This window comes from Heptranchias perlo, chromosome 12 (assembly GCF_035084215.1).
Source record: "Heptranchias perlo isolate sHepPer1 chromosome 12, sHepPer1.hap1, whole genome shotgun sequence".
Taxonomy (NCBI): Eukaryota; Metazoa; Chordata; class Chondrichthyes; order Hexanchiformes; family Hexanchidae; genus Heptranchias; species Heptranchias perlo.
In genome coordinates, this window is record NC_090336.1 from 45,442,919 (window position 1) to 45,465,903 (window position 22,985).

The 22,985-nt window shown below is 41.7% G+C and overlaps 1 protein-coding gene across 1 annotated transcript in view; it reads left to right on the plus strand.

The window, feature by feature from the left end:
- The window catches only part of LOC137327999 (very-long-chain 3-oxoacyl-CoA reductase-A-like), a 124,980-nt gene that overhangs the window by 97,471 nt on the left and 4,524 nt on the right, over positions 1-22,985 (plus strand). The window contains exons 7-10 of the mRNA XM_067994049.1: positions 4,637-4,671; positions 10,542-10,623; positions 14,628-14,693; positions 21,915-22,064. Of these exons, the coding sequence (XP_067850150.1) occupies positions 4,637-4,671; positions 10,542-10,623; positions 14,628-14,693; positions 21,915-22,064 (333 nt within the window). The remainder of the gene's footprint in view (positions 1-4,636; positions 4,672-10,541; positions 10,624-14,627; positions 14,694-21,914; positions 22,065-22,985) is intronic.

Here is a 22,985-nt window from a genome sequence, read left to right on the forward strand (position 1 = left end):
TCCCTAAACCAGTTCATTTTCAATGCCAATGCATCCGCTTGCATGGTTTTTTTTCCTGATACAAGCCAACAAATTACCAGATTTATTGAATTTACCATTTATTGTGGTGGGATTTGATTTCACATCATCCAAGTTGCTTGTCCAATGCCATAACTAAGTTGGGACCTTTTTACATTAGAGCTGAGAAAATTGAAGGTAATTAAAGATTCTCCAAATTGTGACCGATTAAATAGTGGTTGTTTTCATTGGTCAGTAAGACTGTAACAAGAGGGTACAAATTTAAGATCGTAAGAATTAAAGGGGCGGTGAGAAAATTCTTTTACATAGGCGTAAAGGTCAAGGGTGGTTCCAAGAACTCCAGGGAACCTTGGATGTCAGGGGATATACGAGAATGGATTAGGAAAAAAAGGAGGGCTTTTGGCAGATACAAAAGGCTAAAGACGGAGGAAGCCCTAGAGGAGTACAAAGTGCAGGGGGATACTTAAAGAAATTAGGAGATCAAGGAGGGGCCATGAAATAACACTGGCGAGCAAAATAAAGGAAAATCCTAAGATGTTTTCTAAGTATATTAAGGGTAAGAGGATGACGAGGGAAAAAATAGGGCCCATTAGGGACAAAAATGGCAATCTGTGTGTGGAGCCGGCAGATGTAGGAGGGGTTCTAAATGAATTTTTTGCATCTGTTTTCACTATGGAGAAGGACGATGTAGACATAGAAATACGGCAGGGGGACTGTGATATACTCGAACATATTAACATCGAGCGGGAGGAGGTATTGGCGGTTTTAGCAGGCCTAAAAATGGATAAATCCCCAGGCCCAGACGAAATGTATCCCAGGCTACTGTGAGGCAAAGGAGGAGATTGCGGGGGCTCTAACACATATATTCAGAACCTCTCTGGCCACGGGATGTGCCAGAGGACTGGAGAACCGCTAATGTAGTACCATTATTCAAGAAGGGGAGTAGGGAAAAACCGGGGAACTACAGGCCAGTGAGCCTAACATCAGTGGTAGGAAAATTATTGGAAAAAATTCTGAAGGACAAAATTAGTCTCCACTTGGAGAAGCAAGGATTAATCAGGGATAGTCAACATGGCTTTGTCAAGGGAAGATCATGTCTGACTAATTTGATTGAATTTTTTGAGGGGGTGACTAGGCGTGTGGATGAGGGTAATGCAGTGGATGTGGTATACATGGATTTCAGTAAGGCCTTCGATAAAGTCCCCCACAGGAGACTGGTCAAGAAGGTACGAGCCCATGGAATCCAGGGTGCCTTGGCACTTTGGATACAAAACTGGCTTAGTGGCAGAAGGCAGAGGGTGATGGTCGAAGGTTGTTTTTGTGACTGGAAGCCTGTGGCCAGTGGGGTACCACAGGGATCGGTGCTGGGTCCCTTGCAGTTTGTGGTCTACATTAATGACTTGGATATGAATGTAAAAGGTATGATCAGTAAGTTTGCTGATGATACAAAAATTGGTAGGGTGGTAAATAGCGAGGAGGATAGCCTCAGTCTGCAGGACGATATAGATGGGTTGGTCAGATGGGCGGAACAGTGGCAAATGGAATTTAACCCGGAAAAGTGCGAGGTGATGCACTTTGGAGGGACTAACAAGGCAAGGGAATACACAATGAATGGGAGGACCCTAGGCAAGACAGAGGGTCAGAGGGATCTTTGTGTGCAGGTTCACAGATCCCTGAAGGCGGTGGAACAGGTAGATAAGGTGGTAAAGAAGGCATATGGGATACTTGCCTTTATTAGCCAAGGCATAGAATATAAGAGCAAGGAGGTTATGATGGAGCTGTATAAAACACTGGTTAGGCCACAGCTGGAGTACTGTGTGCAGTTCTGGTCGCCACACTACAGGAAGGATGTGATCGCTTTGGAGAGGGTGCAGAGGAGATTCACCAGGATGTTACCAGGGCTGGAGCGCTTCAGCTATGAAGAGAGACTGGGAAGATTGGGTTTGTTTTCCTTGGAGCAGAGGAGGCTGAGGGGGGACATGATTGAGGTGTACAAAATTATGAGGGGCACAGATAGGATGGATACTAAGGAGCTTTTTCCCTTTGTTGAGGGTTCTATAACAAGGGGGCATAGATTCAAGGTAAAAGGCGGGAGGTTTAGAGGGGATTTGAGGAACTTTTTCACCCAGAGGGTGGTTGGAGTCTGGAACTCACTGCCTGAAAGGGTTGTGGAGGCAGGAACCCTCAACATTCAAGAAGCATTTGGATGAGCACTTGAAATGCCATAGCATACAAGGCTACGGACCAAATGCTGGAATATGGGATTAGATTAGACAGGGCTTGATGGCCGGCGCGGACACGATGGGCCGAAGGGCCTCTATCCGTGCTGTATGACTCTATGACGTTGATTTAGAATTGGGAATTTTCTGCCCCAAACCATTGTTGCAGAATCTACAAGTACATTTAAAATTGAATTGTGCAATTGTTTGAAAAAGAGGAATATTACGATGTGGGGAGTGCACAATAGTGCGATTATACTAGTTGACTTATTTGGAGAAGGCTGACGCAATTGATGGGTCAAATGGACTGTCTCTGTTACAATCTATGATTTTGAGTACTAATCTTTGCAATGCTGTAGCCATCTAATATGGTAGGAAAATGTTAATAACTGCTGCAAAAATTATGTAATACCAGTGACTTCAGAAAGCTGAATTGCATTTTAAGTCGGGTTGAACATCAAAACCAAATGGTGCCATTTTTGATTAACTTACCAGATTCCATGTACTTGAATTTTGCTTACCTGGGACCTTTTGGTTCTTGTGCCCTGTCCCTTCAAAGAAAAACAAGGATCATTTGCAATGGAAGAAAATGTCTCCCTCCATGTGTGACAGAGGAAACTGCTATACTTTTTCAGATGCTTACTTTGTTTCTTGATAAGTTACTCCTGTATGCTGTCTGTGGCCAAATCAGTAATGTTTCTATTATATAGTCAGTGGGTATTCACTTCCCAATAGTATTTGGGATGTGTCTTTAACTTTGTAAACACCAACTATCAAACAATTAAATTCTTATTTGTCTGACCATGTTTATTTAACATAGATTTTGGATTTAAACAATCACTGCTCTGAGTTAGCAGAATAATGTATATTAATTACATGGTCCAGCACTCCAATGCTTAGCAAATGGACGTACAGCCCAATTTGCTGTGAGCAATGCCATAGCAGAGCTGCTAGTCTACTTAAAATTTTGAGCATGCATCACATTCCAAATGTCCCTCACGACTATTAAGATGTCAGTTAGCTCAGTGGTGGCACTTTTGCCATCTGAGTCATAAAGTTGTGGGTTCAAGCCCCACTCCAGAGACTTGAGCACATAATCTAGGTTGACATCTCAGTGCAGTACCGAGGGAGTGCTGCACTGGTCGAGGGTGCTGGCTTTCCGATGAGACGTTAAACCGAGGCCTCTTCTGCTCTCAAGTGGGTATAAAACATTCCATGGCACTATTCAAAGAGCAGGAGCGTTCTCCCTAGTGTCCTGGCCAATATTTATCCTTCAACCAACATCACTAAAGACAGATTATCGACTCATTATCTCATCGCCATTTGTGGGACCTTGATGTGTGCATATTGGTTGTCATGTTTCCTACATTACAAAAGTACTGCATTGGCTATAAAGCATTTTGATCGATTAGTGGAAGACCATATGTTGAGCCTGCACATAGAACTGTTTTATTACAGGATATCACATGTTCTCCTTGCATGGAAAATCAAATATAAAAGTTGACTTCCCAACAGAGTTTCCAAACAAAGACCTACATCCAACCAATAAATTTACCAACAAGGGTCTAATCATATTGGGATGGGATGGCATGCCACCAGGCCCCTTAGATGAGATGTGTTCATTAAAGGGCCACACAGCTCCAATTCTTAAAATGGATTAGGGCAATTTCCAAAGTCAATTGGTGACATTGATCAAAGACTAAATGCAGACTTCTATGCTGCAGCAGGAAGTAGTGGTCCATGCCTAAGTTGCTGCATTGAGATTCGTGGCTTTTGGTGTATTGCTCCACAGATTAGTGTCACTGCATTTCACAGTTAACAATGGTAACCAATGCAGTTCTGATGGGCATAGGAAATGGGCGCAGAGCAAGAGTACAATCGAGCACTCCACCTGGCTTATCATTCACTTGGAAAGAAGATGGTAAGGCTAGCTATGGAACAAGCCAGTACATTTGTAGTCAGACACATAGTGGCATTTTCAATGTGCATACTTGGGTATGGCTTTTCGGAACCCGATGTCTCCCTGTTCAGGTATAGCTACCTGATGACAGTGGCTTATATTTGCATTTATATGTCCATTTGTTGTAAAGCAATTGTACCAGTTTGATTGTGTACCTTCAATAGTGCAGGAATGTCATTGTTGGTACTAATGTAAGATTTCTCTGTAGCTTGTATATGTAATGAGTATTTTAAATAGGGTTATGTAGAAAATCCTAAAATATTTTATTTCAGTTGCAAACTTTGAAGATAGGTCATATTTTGATTTTATTTCCTTTGAAAAGTTGTAAATAACCATCCAAATTTTAGTGAGCAACAAAATTTTCAGAGGTAGCTTGTAGGTCTTTTATTTAAAAAATTTTAAATCCTTTTGACATTTCACTTTTATTTTTCTCCTACAGATGACGAGTATGGTGTTGCCTGCTATGGTGGAGCGGTGAGTCACTCAGCTCATTATTATTTATAAGGGAGAATCCTTCCTTCAAAAATTCATTTAGAATGACTAATGAGCCTTGTCTCCTTGCTTAAATGATTGAGTAACAATATATGAATCATAGCTGAGAATGATTCATAGGCTCAAGGTAGCCTTCCTTTCAGTATTGTGGTTATTTCTTTCTGTAAGTGAACACAAAAAAAATCTGAGTCATCAGTCTAGCACAACAACCTAGTTTTTTTTCAGTAGGTTCTGACATTTTAAAGGCTGTCACTTTGGTATTTCCCTGGGATAACCTCACCAGCCATAAGCACCGGTGAAGTGAGTGACTGCAGGGCTTGTTATTCATTGGTCACTTAAAGATGAAGCATTGGCCAGCCGCACAAGCAGAGGAAAGCAGCTGAACTCGAGAGAATCCACAACAAAGACCTGTGAAATGCACCACATTTATTCAGCAACTGAAAGAACCACATAACTCTTCGGTCGCAGGCCATTATTCAATTCTAAATGTCTGTCATGGGTGGAATAAGCTTAAATATTTTGCCGTCCTACATTGTGTCGCATTTGTTTTTAAGATGTGTAATTTAAACAACTGTTGATGTGTTTCTCCCTGCGACTCAGTCTAATGTGTTCCCTTCCTCTATATACCACATAAAAGCAACACCCAGTAGCAGAAAATCAGTTCTTTTGCACTGTGAAAAATCTTCACTCAACAAAACTGTCATTAATTTTTATTTTTCTTTGTAATTTTTTTAAAATTTGAATTTAATATTGCTCATGAATTGGACTGCAAATTCTGGATTAAGTGCAAAAAAAATTAATTTGTAAAACCCATAATTATGCCTGTTGTGCTTTGCCATTAACGCAACATTGCCTTCAATGAGTTTCAAGTTTCATTGACCGGTGAAATGCGAGAGAATGCAAAATCCCCCATAGCAGCTGGAGTGAAACAGTAAAGAAGCTCTCTGCAACTAACACAAGTTATACACCATAGGTTTTCTTTCACTCAGTCCTTGGTAACACTGATATCAAACAACAAGAGAAGTTATGCTACATTTGGTTTGGCTTATATAATCTTCCTCCTTTGAAATCCTCTGACTTCATGGGCCCGATGTTACCAGGGCTGCGGGTTCTCGGCGGGGGGCTATCGGGCACGTGTGTAACGCGCCCAGCGACATCAGTCAGCCACCCGCGCGATCGTAGCCCAATTGGATCCACTTACCTGGTCCTCCGGGTTCCCCACTGCTGATCTGCGTGTCGAGCAGGCTGCGCATGCGCAGTAAGACCTGTCAGCTGGAGGAGCTCTATTTAAAGGGGCAGTCCTCCACTGATATGCTGCAACAAATAGAAAAAATTACAGCATGGAGCAGCCCAGGGGGAAGGCTGCTCCCAGTTTAATGATGCCTCACTCCAGGTATCAATACACAGGGTGAGGAGGGGGAAGACCGATTTTCCCCCCCCCCGGCGGGCAGGAGGAAGCGGCCTGCCTCTGCCACCAGGAAGGCCTGGCTCGAGGTGGCAGAGGAGGTCACCTGCACCACCAACATATCGCCCACCTGCATACAATGCAGGAGGCGCTCCAGTGACCGCAGTAGGTCAGCCGAAGTGAGTACACTTACTCTTTCCCCTACACTCCGTCTGCCAGATCACCACCCCACATCTCCTTCTGCACTGCCAACACTACTGTCACATCACCCCTCATACCCACTCAAACCTCATCCTCATCTTACCTGCACCTACTCACCTCGCCAGTACTCATCCTGCCACTACCACTCAACCCAATCCTCATACAATCTCATGGCTCTATCTCATACTCACCCTCTCGTGCATCTCTTTCATGGTCAGCTTCACTCAACCTGCCACTACCTGTGCTGCAGCCACAGGGCATGCATCACATATGTGCAGTAGGCAGCGTAAGGCAAACGTGTCGTGAGCATGAAGGGGATGCACAAGGGTGTTTGAGGGTTTGTCATGGTTGTTACTTATATTGAATTTCTGACCAACTCACGTTACATATTATATTGGCACCACTACTGCCATGTCTTTGTGAATCTTGTCTGGTTTATGCAATAATGCCTTTTCCTGAGGATCACTATGAAGACCCACAACTGATGCCACCCATTGTGTCACTGCAGAATGGGTGTAGGTGTATTTGCAGGGCTCTTTTGTGCAGACGGCTGAGAGACGTCGGCGATGTCCCAGGTTGTACCCTGGAAGGATGCGGAGGAGAAGTTGTTGAGGGCAGTGGTGACTTTGACAGCAACAGGTAAGAAGATGGTGCTTGGGCCAGCCAGGAGCAGCTTGGCATGAAGGAGGCTGCAGATGTCCACGACGACATGTCGAGTGACTCTGAGCCTCTGTGTGCACTGCTGCTCAGAGGTCCAGGAAGCTGAGCCTCGGTCTGTGGACCCTGTGGCGAGGGTAGTGCCCTCTGCGACGCATCTCTCTCTGCGGTTGCCCTCCCTCCTGCTGTGCAGGTGGATGTGTCACAGCACTGTTGTGGAGCTCCACGTGTCAGAGGTGGATGGCGAGGCTGGTGATGCTGTTCGCCCTCCGAGGAGGTCATGACTGCAGCTACGGCGGCCCCCATCCAGAAGATGTACATCTGAGGGGATCCGCAAGGTCGGTACATGTGTCTGGACCCCGGGGTAAGTGTGCAAGTTGGTGACTTTGATTGTCAGGAGGAGGGTGGTGGAGGCCAAACTTTGTCCCAAGTGACCGAGTGGCCTCCTGCAATGAGTGAGGGTCCCCCCCCTCCACCTGTCAAATGGACCTTTGCAGCTGCCACAGGCTGACAGCTGCAACAGGTCCATTTGAACTGGGAGTGTTTCCCCCAGTGTGGGAAACAGTCCCAGTTGGCTTTAAAATCTCACCCCTCCTCACATAATCCCTTAACAGGTCAGTTAATGACCTGAACAAGCAAAGTAAATAGCTTCAAGTGGAACCCCGCTGGCTTTAATTGCCTGCGGGATTCCCACCAGCGGGGGCTGCGCGCGCACGCCGGTGCGTCAGTGGGGGACCCGGAAGTGGGCGGGTTGGAGTCGGGCTCCCGACCCACTCCGGGATTCTCCGAATTTTAGAGCCCCCCCCCGGCCAGGAACGCACCCGATAGCGGGTGCTAAAATGATGCCCCATGTCACCATTCAAGCAAGTACCAATGAGGTGCATTCAAGGACTCTCTCTTGCTTTCATCAGCCTGAGACAGTGGGTGGGATCGACCATAAAGGGGTAAAAATTGGTTATGGGCTGTTTTCCTGTGCGTCAACCAGGAAGCCCAAAGCTCACCTGAAATTGAGCATCGGGCCTCATTTGAATAATTTGGGTGAGCTGCCAGCGCCTGTCGTTCCTCCAGAGGCCACTCGTACATTGCCAACGTTTCAATTTGGGCTGCCTGCCTTGCTGTCCATGGCCCTCTGAGAAGTCTTTGGGAGTAAGGAGAATGGGGGGGTGAGGGAGGGCGCTCACAACAGGCAGCGGCCTCGGGTGCCGTGGAGCCAGGGGCTCGACATCAAGCTTTTAACAAAAAACAAAAAAATGTTACTTCCTCTCTTAGTAGCAGCTACTTGCTAGGTCACCTCCATGCCAGGAAAACGGGCCTATTCTGCACAGGACAGCCCAATTTAACAGAGGGGTCCTAAATGTGGATTGTGTTAATCCCACAAAGCAGCCCAGTGTTACAGGTGCCAAAACAAAAGTTGTACACTTCTTTGAGGTCTGGTATCATTATTCCTATGCAATAGTTCTACATGTTTACTGGGGTATAAATAATCTTTTCTTGTATTTCACTATCAGCAAGTTTAATGAATTTCACTTCATTTTACATTGGCTTTCTAAACTTTTTAGAAAGTCATTACTGATGTAAACCATTAATATAACAACTCTACCACCACTAGTGAATAGGGTTTATAAGGCTGCCTTTTACAGTTCTCCTAATGTCATGTGTTCAGTGTGAAACAAGAATTTTTCAGGATAATGCTACATCACATTGTGGCCCACTCCATATCCTGCTGACTATAAAAGTTGCCATTGAATCTGCACAGCCCCCTTTCCAGACACTTGGATCCTTTTGTAGGTGAGGCAGCCATCTTCTCAATAGATGTCTGGCATTTAAGCCAGATATCTGTTGCCAGCATAAGCGCACAACAGATTTGAGATTCTCGACGTTTTGTCAGAAGTAAGATCTTGTTTTTTCCTCAGTGTATATCAGTGTTCATTATAGCCCTTAACTGAGGTGTTTATGGAAAGTAAACAATTTTATGAACACATAGGAAGTACTGCCATTTCCTTACAGCTGCAATATTGTAAAGCTAAAGTAACAGACATTAAATGATGCTGATCACTATTTAGCATGTTAAGTAGGAATTGAGCTCTTAATTCTATGTAAGAAATAAATCTATGCCAATCCAAGTGTGCTGATTGTCCCAAAAAAAAGCAAGAATCAGAAAAGCTCATTTTATGGACTCGTGTCATTAATAGTCTTGGAGGTCTTGGTGAGGAGGGTGATGATTTTTGACACGAGTAAACCCAGATGATCCATATGGAAGGAAGAAAGCTGTGAAGATATCAGCATGTTCAATGTCAGGTGCACTACCCGAAGAGCATAGCATGTAGCTTGTAAATACCTTCGCAACATGAATGGTACAAAAGTAAAAATGGACTTGTATCACAAGGTTAGGAGGACTACAGGACTTGAAAGAACTTACTGAAACAAACTGTTAGAGTTCTTATTGGCCTTGAGAGAGGAGGGAGTGACCCAGATGGAATGAGGCATATGTACTAGTGTAACAGAAGTACAATTTCATCAATGAAGCCTCTCATCGTGCCATTTCTTAATTTATTTTTTTTCCACTACTTTGGATTCTCTGTAATTTTAGATCCGTAATGGAAGGTTAACATAGCTTTACATAAACCTATGTTTTTTCCTTTTTAAAACTGTTCTTGTCATTTGGAGCCCAGAAAATAATATTTTAGTTATGGTTACAAACATTGATCAGTCAAGCAAGCACAATGCACATATCTTCAAAACCTAAGCACTTCTTGAATTGAAAGAATATTTTGCCAAAGTCATTTCACTTCTAACTCTCAGACATGCCCAAACAATTATACTTCTGTACCATTGTCTAGGCCATCATAAACTACAAATGAGCCTGCAGATTGTGTTCTGTTTCAGCATTAGACAAAGTAGAATCAGCACCAGGTTGCTTGGTTGTGCTGTACAAAGCATGCATTGTATTGGTAAGTATTTATTTATCCTGATATATAATTGTTTTACTTGAGCAGAAATATATTTTCTCCAGTATAAATCTGCATTCATTGCACCGGTGAGAAATTTGATGTGAAGCTTTACTCTATTAGGTTATGGCCCATTTGTTCAGTAGACACTTGGATGAATATCTATGTTCACTGAGTGCCTTTTGAATAGCAGTGCTGTGCACTTTTTTTCCCATTAGTTTTGATCTCTAAAGTCAGGACACACCTCTAGATTTCTTAGGCTGCAGTTATGGTTGAAATGGTGTGAGATGGCTTGCTGAAGGGAATCACACCCTCAGGGCTTTAGTGTACAGAGCATATCTTGAGTTACACAGCTACCTTTCTGTTGCAACTGAAAGCCACTTTGCATCAACACGAAGGTGGCAGTATAACTGCATCCTTGCATGCCCAACTAAACCTTTTTCAATGTGCAAATGAAATGATAAATCATTAATAGGAACTCTTTTTCAGAGCTTTCAGTATGGCAACTTTGGGGTTAGATTTCGCTCTTTTTAATTCACAGTATCCGAAATGATGTATTTGTAATAGTTTAGACATTAAGGTATAAAAATCCCACTCTGTTGTTCCAAAGGTTAAATGTAGCGTGCATATTTTTTTAAAAGGTCAAAGGGCATCATCCTGAATGTGTCATCTGCTAGTGCATTGTATCCTGTACCCTTACTGACTCTCTACTCTGCAACCAAGGTAGGGATTAAGCTTATTCTTACTACGTTCTCCCTCGGTGTTCTGAGTTAGTACAGATGGTGTTGTAAAAGACTAATCTAGGTTAACTTACATTTGTAACTCCTAATGGTATTTTTTTTTGCTTCTTTATTCTCTCTCTTGCTCTCTTTCTCCCTGTAGTTAGAATCTGCTTTCCCCAACAAGATGAAAAAGTGTGAATAGGATATTACACTCACGTCGTACCAACGTACCTATTTAAGAACTACTTGTGTGTTTCCAGCTGGCTGGTTTAAGCAGCAATGGGTTACAGAAACAATGAAAATATCGGAATTATTTTTCAAAATACAAATTTCAGAAGCATAAATATACAAGGAAACATATATGCATAAAGTGCTCAACTTTTTATGTGGAGTTAAATTATTTTATTGCTCAATTTAATTTGATAGTGTCATCTTTGAGCTGTTTAGTCTTAAGTGTTGAGTTTATGCTGTCTCAATCCTATTGCTAGTGGGCACACATTACAGATCTGGTAATAAATTGGCTGGACCACGAGGTCATCTGGAAAAATTCATAGTTTTGTAGGGAATACACTCGAGTTGAGGCTTAAAGCACATTGTTACGCCAAAGTGTTTGGAGCTACACTATGCATCTGGACCATCCTGTACTTAAATTGGGAGTGCTTAATGCTGACACCTGGTGCCAAAAGTTGGGGTGGGGGGGATTTTTTTTGCAAAGAGAATTCAGAATTTTTCATTGGTTTATTGGTGCACTTTGCTTCTGTAGTGTTTACAGAAGCAAATGTTGATGGGAGTCTAGCATAATTGTACGTTTTACCATAATCATGCTACATACTTCTCGGTGACATTTTGTTGGCAGTGCCCAGTCACTACATCTCAGTGGAGGGAGAAGTCCAGGCTTTTTAGCAGTATATCTGTCAGATTTATATTTGCACATGCTAAGTCAAGTTCCCTTTATTTGCACCAAGATATATCTGTTGAAGCTCTGCCAAATAACACTACAATTTGAAAATTTTGGCCAGCCTCCATTTTTAAGTCTCAATGCTACATTTTGTAGCCTAAAAAGTAGATAAGGTTTGTGATATTTTTGAAGGCTTGCTTGAACCATAACTGTAAAGTGTGTCGAACTCGATATTGTGAAATAAATGCGCACCCACTAATACTTGTTCAGCTATGAACATAATAAAGTATTGCGATGTGTTGTCTTGTGATATCTCAAACAAGAAGTTCCTGGCGGGGAAAGCTGCCTTGTGAAGGAGAGGGAGAATGGTCAAATGAGTCATCCTTGGCACACGCTGCATGTGTTTTTAGTAGCTGCTTACAGAATGGTATTGCAAAGCAGTCAACAGCCTGCCCACCTTTGTGACATGGGGATCAGGGAGGCGAGAAGACAATTGAATATAAGATGGCACAATAGTTGGTCATAAGCAGTATTAACTGAGGACCAGGAATGTGTAATCTGCCCACCAGTTTGGAAAACTTGGAGAAAATGGCAAAAAAAAAGAAATAAAACTATTAACTTGCAAGAAATAATTCATCTTCAACTATTTTGAGTTGCAGTTGCTTGGGTCTTAATGTAATTCAATGTATTTGTCAGGAAAGTGGGGTGATTAGGGTATAGTTATCAATTATTTCCGCATAAACAAGTTAAAAAGGTAAGATTCCTGTTCTTCATAGCTTTTCTCTCATCTGCTTCAGGTAACTTAACCATGTTCTGAATTCTTATTCCCAGCATTTGGCAACATTAATTCACATTGGCAATACTTTTTAACAAGATGAATAGTTCTGATGCAAGTGTCTCATGTGCATAGAATTCTTTATATTGCTGGAATTCCCAGGACCCTGTAGGATTATGCCTCTCCCAGAAGGTTACACGGCTGCTGATGGGTAGGGAAGTGTCTAATCATGATACATCACGACTGTGTGGAGCAGACTTAATGGACCAGATGGTCTTTTCCTGCCTGTCATTTTCATATGTTTGTATGTAATGGAATGCTGTATTGCCTTTTACCTATATCAGAAACTTTGTTCAGTGTTGCTTCCTCTAAATTTACTCTCTGCAACTGTTCACCTTGTATATTCAGTTATTGCATCATGAGCAGTGTTTGTCTTGTTAACCATTTCAGCTCTTACAGGAGGAGGGAGAGAGGCAGAGGTTTAGGGCCAGGAGAGCATTGGAATAGTTGAGTCTGAAGGTAACAAAAGCATGAGGGCTTTAACAGCAGATGGGCTAAGGCAGGAATGGAGACAGGCGACTTTATGGAGGTGAAAGTAGGTGGTGATGGAGCGGACATGGGGTCAGAAGCTTACCTCAGGATCAAATAGGTTCAGCCTCAGACAGTGGCCAGGGAGGGGGGTGGAATCGATGGCTAGGGAATGGAGTTTATAGCAGTGGCTCCAGATATAACCGTTTGGGAAGAGAAGCCAAAAGCTTTAGTACTGAAGTTCTAATTATAAGAAGCATTTTAATTCATGCAGCAGTTATGCACAGATCCCTCTCATGTTAGAATATTTTGGGTACTTTGAATAAGGATAGCATTTTAAAATGGTGGCACTTCCTCTTATACTTGAATGGTGATTGATGATTTATAATTGGTTTATGTGTTTTTGTTTTTCAACCTCATGACTTAGTGCTGTCATGTATGTAGAATCAATCAACGTTTATTTCACAACAGAACTCCTCCTAACATAATCAGCAAGGAAACCAGTTTTAAGGAAATTAGTGGTTGGGTTAATCCTGTCAAAACATGTAGGAATGTAACTAATCCTGTATTTTGCCATTATATTAATCCTCCTTCGACTTTAGTATAAACCCAATATCTATTGCTTCACCCAGAAAGGTGGGGCAGCCCAGGTGTGGACCTCAGTACATTGTCATTGTTCAAATACAAGTGGAAGTGCAGTCATTTAAAAATGTTATGCCCCCCCCCCACCACCACTGTCACAGCATCTTAGATGCTTTGGAACAGGGCATTCTGACATGAAAGGAATCTGTAACTGCTCCAAATAGAATTAAGATGTTCCATCATTAGGAGATTTGAGATCCTTAAAGTAGCTAAAATTACATGGGCAGTGTAATTTTTCCCCTATCTTGAAACAGATATTCCGTCTAGAGTCTCCTAATGGTAAGGCTAAAAAACTGCAAACTTATCCTAAATATTGCTGATTGATTTAAGTGTTGGAAAGCCCCAGTTTTTTTTAATTTCTTGGAGATTCAGGTAATGCTGGCAAGGTCACATTTATTGGCCATCCATAGTTGCCCTGAGAAGTGGTGGTGGGTGGCCTTTTAGCTCTTCAAAAGGACGAAGAGTCAACCACTCAGTGCATGACTGGAATCACGTGTAAGCCAGACCAGTGGGTTTTTACAACAATGACTGCTTTCAAGGTCATTTTAATTCTAGTGCTTGTCCACAAATTACCAGATTTATTGAATTTTAGTTTCACAACTCCAAGACCATAACTACGACACTACCATAATCCTTTTAATTGTGTGTAAAGCAAATCCTCCAATGCACTGGGCTGCTACTGTTTCTCCCTCTTCCCCCTCTCTTTGTAAAAAAAAATCTAAATTTGCTGTGCTCCGGATCAAAATGAAGGCTATTTAAAATTGGTAGTAAACAAAATGAAAATACAAGTTTTAATTTATAAAGGTCGGCATGAACAGTACGATAATTGACTTAGCTATTATTTTGACTTTCAGCGATAGATTTTTATGAATTCAGGGTTCTGGCATGAAGCTTTGCCCACCAGGAGCACATATTGGGAATTCAGGTGCAGAGATCAGTGGGTCCCACAGGATTTCCATGCAGGGAGGGAAACCATGCAGGGGCCACCAACTGTGCCTGAATTCCTAATTTGAGCTCCTGGCAGGCGAGGCTATGCATCAGGAGTATGAACTCGTAAACTTTAACCTATTAGTGATTACTTACAGATCAACCTAGAACAGATAATTGTCAACCTTGCCTCTTTTATTTACCTCGCCAAACTTAATTTGTTTATTTCCAATAGGCTTTTGTGGATTTCTTTTCTCAAGCACTGCATGCTGAGTACAAGAGCAAGGGGATCATTGTCCAGGTAAGCAGAGCTTATTTTGGAAAAGTATCCTTGTTACTGTATGGTTACTATAGGAACTACTGCTGTCATAGCAACTTCAGTAAATCATATTCACATACCTAGGAGTGTGACACAAATGGGAGGGAGAAAGCAAAAACAGAGGTACTGTATGATGGTGAGAAAAAAAGATGGTGCTGATCTAAAAACAAACTAAAAGAAAGCACAAATTTAATGCTTTCTTTCACAAGTACTGCTGTATTGTGTGCTTACGGTTCAGTAAATTTACCTGAATATTTTAGTACTTCCCCCTTATTTAGTGGAATTATCCTTTAACTCTAGCACTGCTTTTGAGGCATAACTTTCAACTGCGATGCCTTATTAAAAGTGGTGAAGCATGTTACCTTTTGTGTAACTCCTCAGCATGGTTGATGAATAGTTGTTGCTAAAGTATAGTATACAGTTATGGATTGGATGCTTTGTAAGAAATCTTGAAGACCCTGTATAGGAAGTGTAATTTAGAAAACCTTTCTATTATTGCCAAAGACATAATGAAATCGTGGCCTTGTTATGTCTTTTTTAAATTACATTTCACAATTTTGCATTCTTACGGTCGCATATTAGAATATAATCAGCTTCTTTAATGTTGGAAGTGTAGAAAGGTATTTTGGAGTAAAATACCTTGAAGTTAGTTAAATTTAACCAACTGACAGAAGATTTTTGACACATCTGGGATTTATTTGACTTTCCAACAAGTCATCTAGCAAGTGATGAGATCATTCCATTACTACTATTAACACACTGTTTAAAACCCAGTCACATGTTACTTCCTAACACCCAAGTTTAAATGTAAACTAATATTTGATCTCACTCAGGCCAATAGTAGGTAGTGTGAGAAATGGAAAAATATCTGATCTTGGACAGAAATATCTGAGAAACTGTTCCCATTGGCGGAAGGGTCAAGAAGCAGAGGACATCGATTTAAGGTGATTGGCAAAAGAACCAAAGGCGACATGAGGAAATACTTTTTTACAGTGAGTGGTTATGATCTGGAATGTACTGCCTGTGATGGAGGCAGATTCAATCGTGGCTTTCAAAAGGGAATTGGCTAAGTACTTGAAGGGGGAAGAAATTTGCAGAGCTATGGGGATAAAACGGGGGAGTGGGACTAGCTGGAATGCTCTTGCAGAGAGCCGGCACAGACTCGATGGGCCAAATGGCCTCCTTCCATGCTATAACCATTCTGATTCTATGATCACACTGATGCAATTTGCAATGCTTCCTGAAGTTGTAGCTGAGGCACATCATTGGGACAGAGCACAGGGAGATTTATTCAGCACCTTACTGTGCTACTTGACCTCTGAGTGCTTGATACTGACACTAGATACCCAAAATAGAAAGCATTCTATTCCTCAGCACTTGCGTTCCTACATTGAGCACAAAATAGTTTTTCATGAAGTGTGGTATTCAACCGATTTAGAATGCCATATTTTCAAACTCTTGTTACTGTATTATCTTAGTGAATTGACACATCCTCTTCTGTTCACCAGTCTTCAGATAGTGTAAGAATGCGTGACTTAGGCTAGAAACAAGAAGTCAGGTTTATTAAAAGTAAAGGTTAAACACCATAATATCAATATAGCAAACTTCACTTGATTACAGAATGTTTAACTTGCACCTCCTCAGATATGCAAAGATAACAAAAGATGTAATGGAGCACTTCACTAACTCTTAGTAAAACTAAATCAGGACCAGTGTCCATAATGTAAAGTTTATAGGTGAGCTTTTGTCTAACCACCATGAGTCTTCAGGCACTCGATTAAAATTGGGAGAAAACAACCAATTGAGACTACCTGGTCAAGGAGCTGTCAGTCCGCCCCTTTTTCCACACTCTGTCCTGCCACACCATGTAGCTCATCCTCCCACCACACATACTGATTTATTTGAGATCTTGAGGTATAATGGTGGTTATAGACTAGCAGCCTTGAAGTCATGAGTTCAGATCCTACCTTGGCGACTTGTGAAATTCAGATTCCATTAATCTGATTATTTTTATGGTTCTCACTCAAACTATCAAAAAAAAACTGCCAGATTATCACAAAAGCCCAACTGGTTCATTATAATCCTTCAGGTAAAGGAACCTGGCACCTGTGTCTGGTCCGGCCTACATGTGACTCATGCAATAAACATAGACTTGTCAGCACCACCCACATCCTAAAAACAAAAATGTAAAAACAAATGTCCAAGCAAAAGATACAATGGCATCTTGGTGGCTTTAGATTGCTGGACTCAAATCCAATCTTACCTGTTTTCAAGCACCGTTACTTTAATTCACTCCCTCAGTAACAAAGGAAGGAGCCTATCTGCAAGAATCTTCAGGAGGGCTTGTTTATAGTCTTGTCCCTTCAAAGAGTTACTAGGGCCACATTCCAGACAAAGTTAAATGTGCATTCTGTTTGCAGTAAACACATCAAAGTGGCCTAAAAGCACTACATTTTTCCAATGCCTTTTTTTTTTAAAAAAGCATAAAATTCCATGACATTTCTGAATCACTCATGATGTGTTTATTGAATGCTTATTAAGTTTTTGACTAGTTTTCTTCATAATTATCGTCTACTACAATTTATTTACCCAAATTACTAATGTACAATGCAAATCAATACACTATATTATCTTGGGATCCATAACAACTCCTTGCCAAGCTTCAAATAAATTACATATTTGTAGAGCAAGAGAAAATTGGACAACTACTCACATATTTGGGTTATTCTGGTCACTAGGCTTAAAGGGTAATAGTTTGCCAGAGTGAAAATTGTGGGGGGAAAAAAGTAGTTTGGGGTAAGTAAAATTTAAAGCTAGTTGATTTATTTATGATTTGAGTAAAAATTAGGCAGTTGTCCTTTTAGTCTGGTTACTGGTGTTGTGCCCTCCTTGTGCCATCTAGTGGTTAATATTTAAACATACCATCCCAAGCAAGTTTTTTTTATGCAATCTTTTGTGGTAAATTGGGTAATGCTGTACAGTTCTTAAACTGAATAGTGTTGAAATTTGACGACAGGTTTGTTGACGCTTGCCTCAAATTGCAATATGTATTTAAATTGAGTTGATTTCTGATTTAAATCAGCTTGCTGGAGCACACTCTCATATAACACAGTGCAAGTACCCTTGCTGCCCTGCCTTCATTAGAATTTGAAGTAACTTAGCACTGTTGTAAGGTCCACAAAAGTTGTTACCATGCATCATATGCAAAATCCTACATTCCTACCTGGTACATGCTTGTTACAAATTCGGTTTTGCTGCAGGTAATCTGATGGGTTGAGTGGTGTCTGGTCACTCCCTTAAGCGGTCTAGTTGCCTGCTTTCTCGTGGGAAGTTGACTTCCACTGCCCTGTATCTGTTAGCATGGTAGTGATACCCGAGAGTTTAACAATGAAACTCCCTTGTGATGTGGACCAGATCTGTCTTAAGCACATGTAGACCTTTAATCTCTCTGAAGGCAGACCAAGTTAACTAAGCGAGGAACCCTTTGGTTTGGTTCACAAGCTGCTATATCTGGTAGACAAAACATATGGAACACTATGATAGAAGTCACTTGATAAAATTAGTTTAACTTTTGTTTTCATACTGTTGCAACAATAAGGAATGAGCCCACTTGGGAGAGGGAATCATACTTAACATAGATTCACTATGCTATCTGTCCTGCCAACAGTGCAGTGGTCATTTCTCTCTCTCTCAGCCTCTTTCCTGCCTTGAGTCCCTTTGCAGCCTTTCTAATCTCTGGTGCCTGTGTTGATTTTTTTAAAAAACTCTTTTCAAAGACTACCAAAGCTCAAAGAACTTTGTCAACAACAATGTGCTAGCTATCTCCAGAATGACCAGATATTGCTAATTGGGCCATTGTTTGGGAACTCTTCAAAATAACAGCCCATCCTTCATGTAAAATACTTCATAATGGCCTCTGAATTGATAGCTCAGCATAGGAGTGTCTGGAGCAGCTAACTATATATTAAGAAAAAAAGAACTTGTATCTATATAATGCCTTTCTCAACATCAAGACATCCAAAACGTTTCACAGCAATCTTGCAATGTAAGCAAATGCGGCAGCTGATTTTTGTTTCCACACAGCAAGATCCCACAAACAGCAATGAGAAAAATGACGAGATAATTTACTTTAGTGGTTTTTGTTGAGGGATAAATTTTGGCAAGAACGGAGAGAATTTCCCTGCTGCTCTTCGAATAGTGCCATGGGATCCTTCACGTCCACCTGAGATGGCAAGCAGGGCCCTGGTTTAACATCTCTTCCAAAAGATGGCACCTCCCTCAGTACTGCACTGAAGTGTTAGCCTAAATTAAGTGTTCAGGTCCATAGAGTGGAGATTGAAACCTTCTGACTCAGCTGAGATTGCTACCACCTGAAGGTTGACACCTTTTTGGAAAAGCTTCTGTTAAAAATGCATTTTAAGGCAGCTCATGTCTGGATCTTATTCATGGAAAAATAAGCCACAGAATCCCAACCCATGACAATGCTCGATAATTTCAACATCCATTCTACTGAGCATAATGTGCAAGAGAAAACTAATATGAAGGTTGTCTTCATGGCCTGTGTGCATTCTTTGCATAACAGGACATTAAAATGAGCTCCCAAGTGAAATCTATGTTCAATTCACCTTTAACATTATCTTTTGTGTCTGAGGCCACTCAAATTCTATTATAATGGTCCAAATAATTGAGCATGAAGTAGAAAATATTTGTTCATATTAGACAATATAGACCTCCCTACTTTGATTCTTTACTACAGCTAATAGTAGAAACATTCACCAGAGATAAACGTGATGGATGAAAATCTGTGACCCATCCTGTGGATTCCTGCCATAACTCCAGTGGGTGTGTACCAGAAATTAGGCTGGGACCTGGTTATGTTGAATCCTGGTCTTGCATCGGAGTTTCCTCTAGCCACTGTTGGACGTGGAGACTCCTGAGTCAGGAGTTCCTACATCCAAACACTGAGGGAGCCAGCATGTCATTGGCAACAGTATGCCTGATGAGACCAGGTGTACTGGGCTACCAAACAGCAGAAGTCAGCTCCATTTGGGGGTCCAGGATGATTAAGTGGCTTGGACTCTCAAAGGAAAAGTAAGGAATTTGTTTTAGCTACTTAAATGTGATCATCTAAGAAAAGGGAGCGTTGGGAGCATGGTAACTTTTGGGGGAGATAGCACAACCTTTTTCGCATCGGTATTTACGGTTGAGAAAGGCATGGATGTTAGGGAACTTGGGGAAATAAACAGTGATGTCTTGAGTGTACATATTACAGAGAGGGAGGTGCTGGAAGTCTTAACGCGCATCAAGGTAGATAAATCTCCGGGACCTGATGAAATGTATCTCAGGATGTTATGGGAGGTTAGGGAGGAAATAGCGGGTCCCCAATCATCGACAGCTACAGGGAACAGCCTGGGAACTACAGACTGGTGAGCCTGACATCTGTAGTGGGTAAGTTGTTAGAGGGTATTCTGAGACACAGGATCTACGGGCATTTGGAGAGGCAGGGACTGATCAGGAACAGTCAGCATGGTTTTGAGAGGGGAAAATCATGTCTCACAAATTTGATTGAGTTTTTGAAGGGGTAACCAAGAAGATAGATGAGGGCTGTGCAGTAGACGTCGTCTACATGGACTTTAGCAAAGCCTTTGACAAGGTACCGCATGGTAGGTTGTTACATAAGGTTAGATCTCACGGGATCCAAGGTGAGGTAGCCAATTGGATACAAAATTGGATTGACGGCAGAAGACAGAGGGTGGTTGTAGAGGGTTGTGTTTCAAACTGGAGGCCTGTGACCAGCGGTGTGCCTCAGGGATCGGTGCTGGGTCTGCTGTTATTTGTTATTTATATTAATGATTTGGATGAGAATTTAGGAGGCATGGTTAGTAAGTTTGCAGATGACACCAAGATTGGTGACATTGTGGACAGTGAAGAAGGTTATCTAGGATTGCAACGGGATCTTGATAAATTGGGCCAGTGGGCCGATGAATGGCAGATGGAGTTTAATTTAGATAAACGTAAGGTGATGCATTTTGGTAGATCGAATCGGGCCAGGACCTACTCCGTTAATGGTAGGGCGTTGGGGAGAGTTATAGAACAAAGATCTGGGAGTACAGGTTCATAGCTCCTTGAAAGTGGAGTCACAGGTGGATAGGGTGGTGAAGAAGGCATTCGGCATGCTTGGTTTCATTGGTCAGAACATTGAATACAGGAGTTGGGATGTCTTGTTGAAGTTGTACAAGACATTAGTACGGCCACACTTGGAATACTGTGTACAGTTCTGGTCACCCTATTATAGAAAGGATATTATTAAACTAGGAGTGCAGAAAAGATTTACTAGGATGCTACCGGGACTTGATGGTTTGATAGGGAGAGGTTGGATAGACTGAGACTTTTTTCCCTGGAGAGTAGGAGGTTTAGGGGTGATCTTATGGAAGTCTATAAAATAATGAGGGGCATAGATAAGGTAGATAGTCAAAATCTTTTCCCAAAGGTAGGGGAGTCTATAACGAGGGGGCATAGATTTAAGGTGAGAGGGGAGAGATACAAAAGGGTTCAGAGGGGCAATTTTTTCACTCCAAGGGTGGTGAGTGTCTGGAACGAGCTGCCAGAGGCAGTAGTAGAGGCGGGTACAATTTTGTCTTTTAAAAAGCATTTGGACAGTTACATGGGTAAGATGGGTATAGAGGGATATGGGCCAAGTGCAGGCAATTGGGACTAGCTTAGTGGTATAAACTGGGCGACATGGACATGTTGGGCCGAAGGGCCTGTTTCCATGTTGTAAACTTCTATGATTCTAACCTCCTACGCCTCCAGAACTGGCAAGTTTACGGTGCAGATTGCAGCCTATGCGGGTAGACCGATGCCCTAGATACGACCGTAATTTCACAGGTGCCTGGCAATCACGTGCTAATAGAGACCTCCTCATGACCCTGCTAACTTTGGCAGGGTTAGTGGCGGAAGTGTCAAGCGGATGCATTCCAACATTTGCTAGGATGCACCCCTTCCCTCCCAATGGATTTTTGGGCCCTAATTTAACAAAAATTAAAGCTGTTTGATTTGCATTTTATGGACTGTTAAAATTAAGTCTATTAAATAGCAACAAAATGATACAAAAGTGTGCGAAAATTATGTTTGCTAAAAACAAGTAATCTGTGACCAATAATGTTACTGTATTATTTTACTCTTTGCGTTTGTCTTTGTTAGAGTGTGCTACCATTCTTTGTGGCTACAAAGTTGAGTAAGATCCGAAAGCCAACTCTGGATAAACCGAGCCCAGAGACCTATGTGAAAGCTGCCTTAAACACAGTTGGTCTTCAGACGCAGACAAATGGCTATCTGCCACATGCCATAATGGTAAGAAAGGAAGTTTTGCCTTATGAGTTATTCAATTTATCAGTTGGTTTGAGTGCATCTCTAAAACTTAACACAAGAGGTTTTTTGTAAGTTTTCTCTTTTGTAAGAGTATAAGTTGCATTGGTACTGGCAGCCTCCTGTCCAACTTCTTGCACAAGTGGCCATTGCTAATGTGAGCGCCAAATGATTGGCAAGCCATTTGATACTGGAGACCTCACAGCCCCACCTGATGCTGATGTTCTTAGAAATGCCCTTTTTAACAGTTGTCATGAAATAATGATCATTGGCAAAAGCCCTAGGTGATTTCCCCCCCTCAACCATCCAAACTCAGGACTCTGAAACCAACTACATCTCCCATTCTGTCACCTCAACAGAGTTCTGCTAAATCTGTAGAGACCAGGGATTGAATGCGTGTGTGTGTTTCTGGTGCCTGTTTTGATCTTTCATGTTGCATACTGCACTAGCACAAACTGTTTAAATTGTTTTGAAATCCAGTGCAGTGAAATTAATTTCACAATTGCTGTTATCTCTTAGCCAGGAATATGAAACAAATTCCCAATACTGCCACTCTTCCACCTCTGGTCTTGTCTGTGCATTGATAATGAATTTTACTGCTTCTGCTTCTTAATTCTTTATAATGTTAAGTGATCTAGAAACTATAGTGTACGTTTGCACGCCAATAAACATACGCTTGCGATATAATTATGGGAGGGATGCACATTGGGGTCCAGTAGTTTATGGAAAATAAATCTTGAAGCTGTTGGTTAAATAACTCATTTTTGTCTGCAATTCTTCTGAGTTGCCTTAATTGCAATTCAGTGCAAATCAGTAGTCCCTGACGAGTTCTAGTTATACAACATGTACAGTTTAAACATGTTTTTTAAAGAATAGTTTTTTATTTGTTGCTATTCCTGGAGGCAC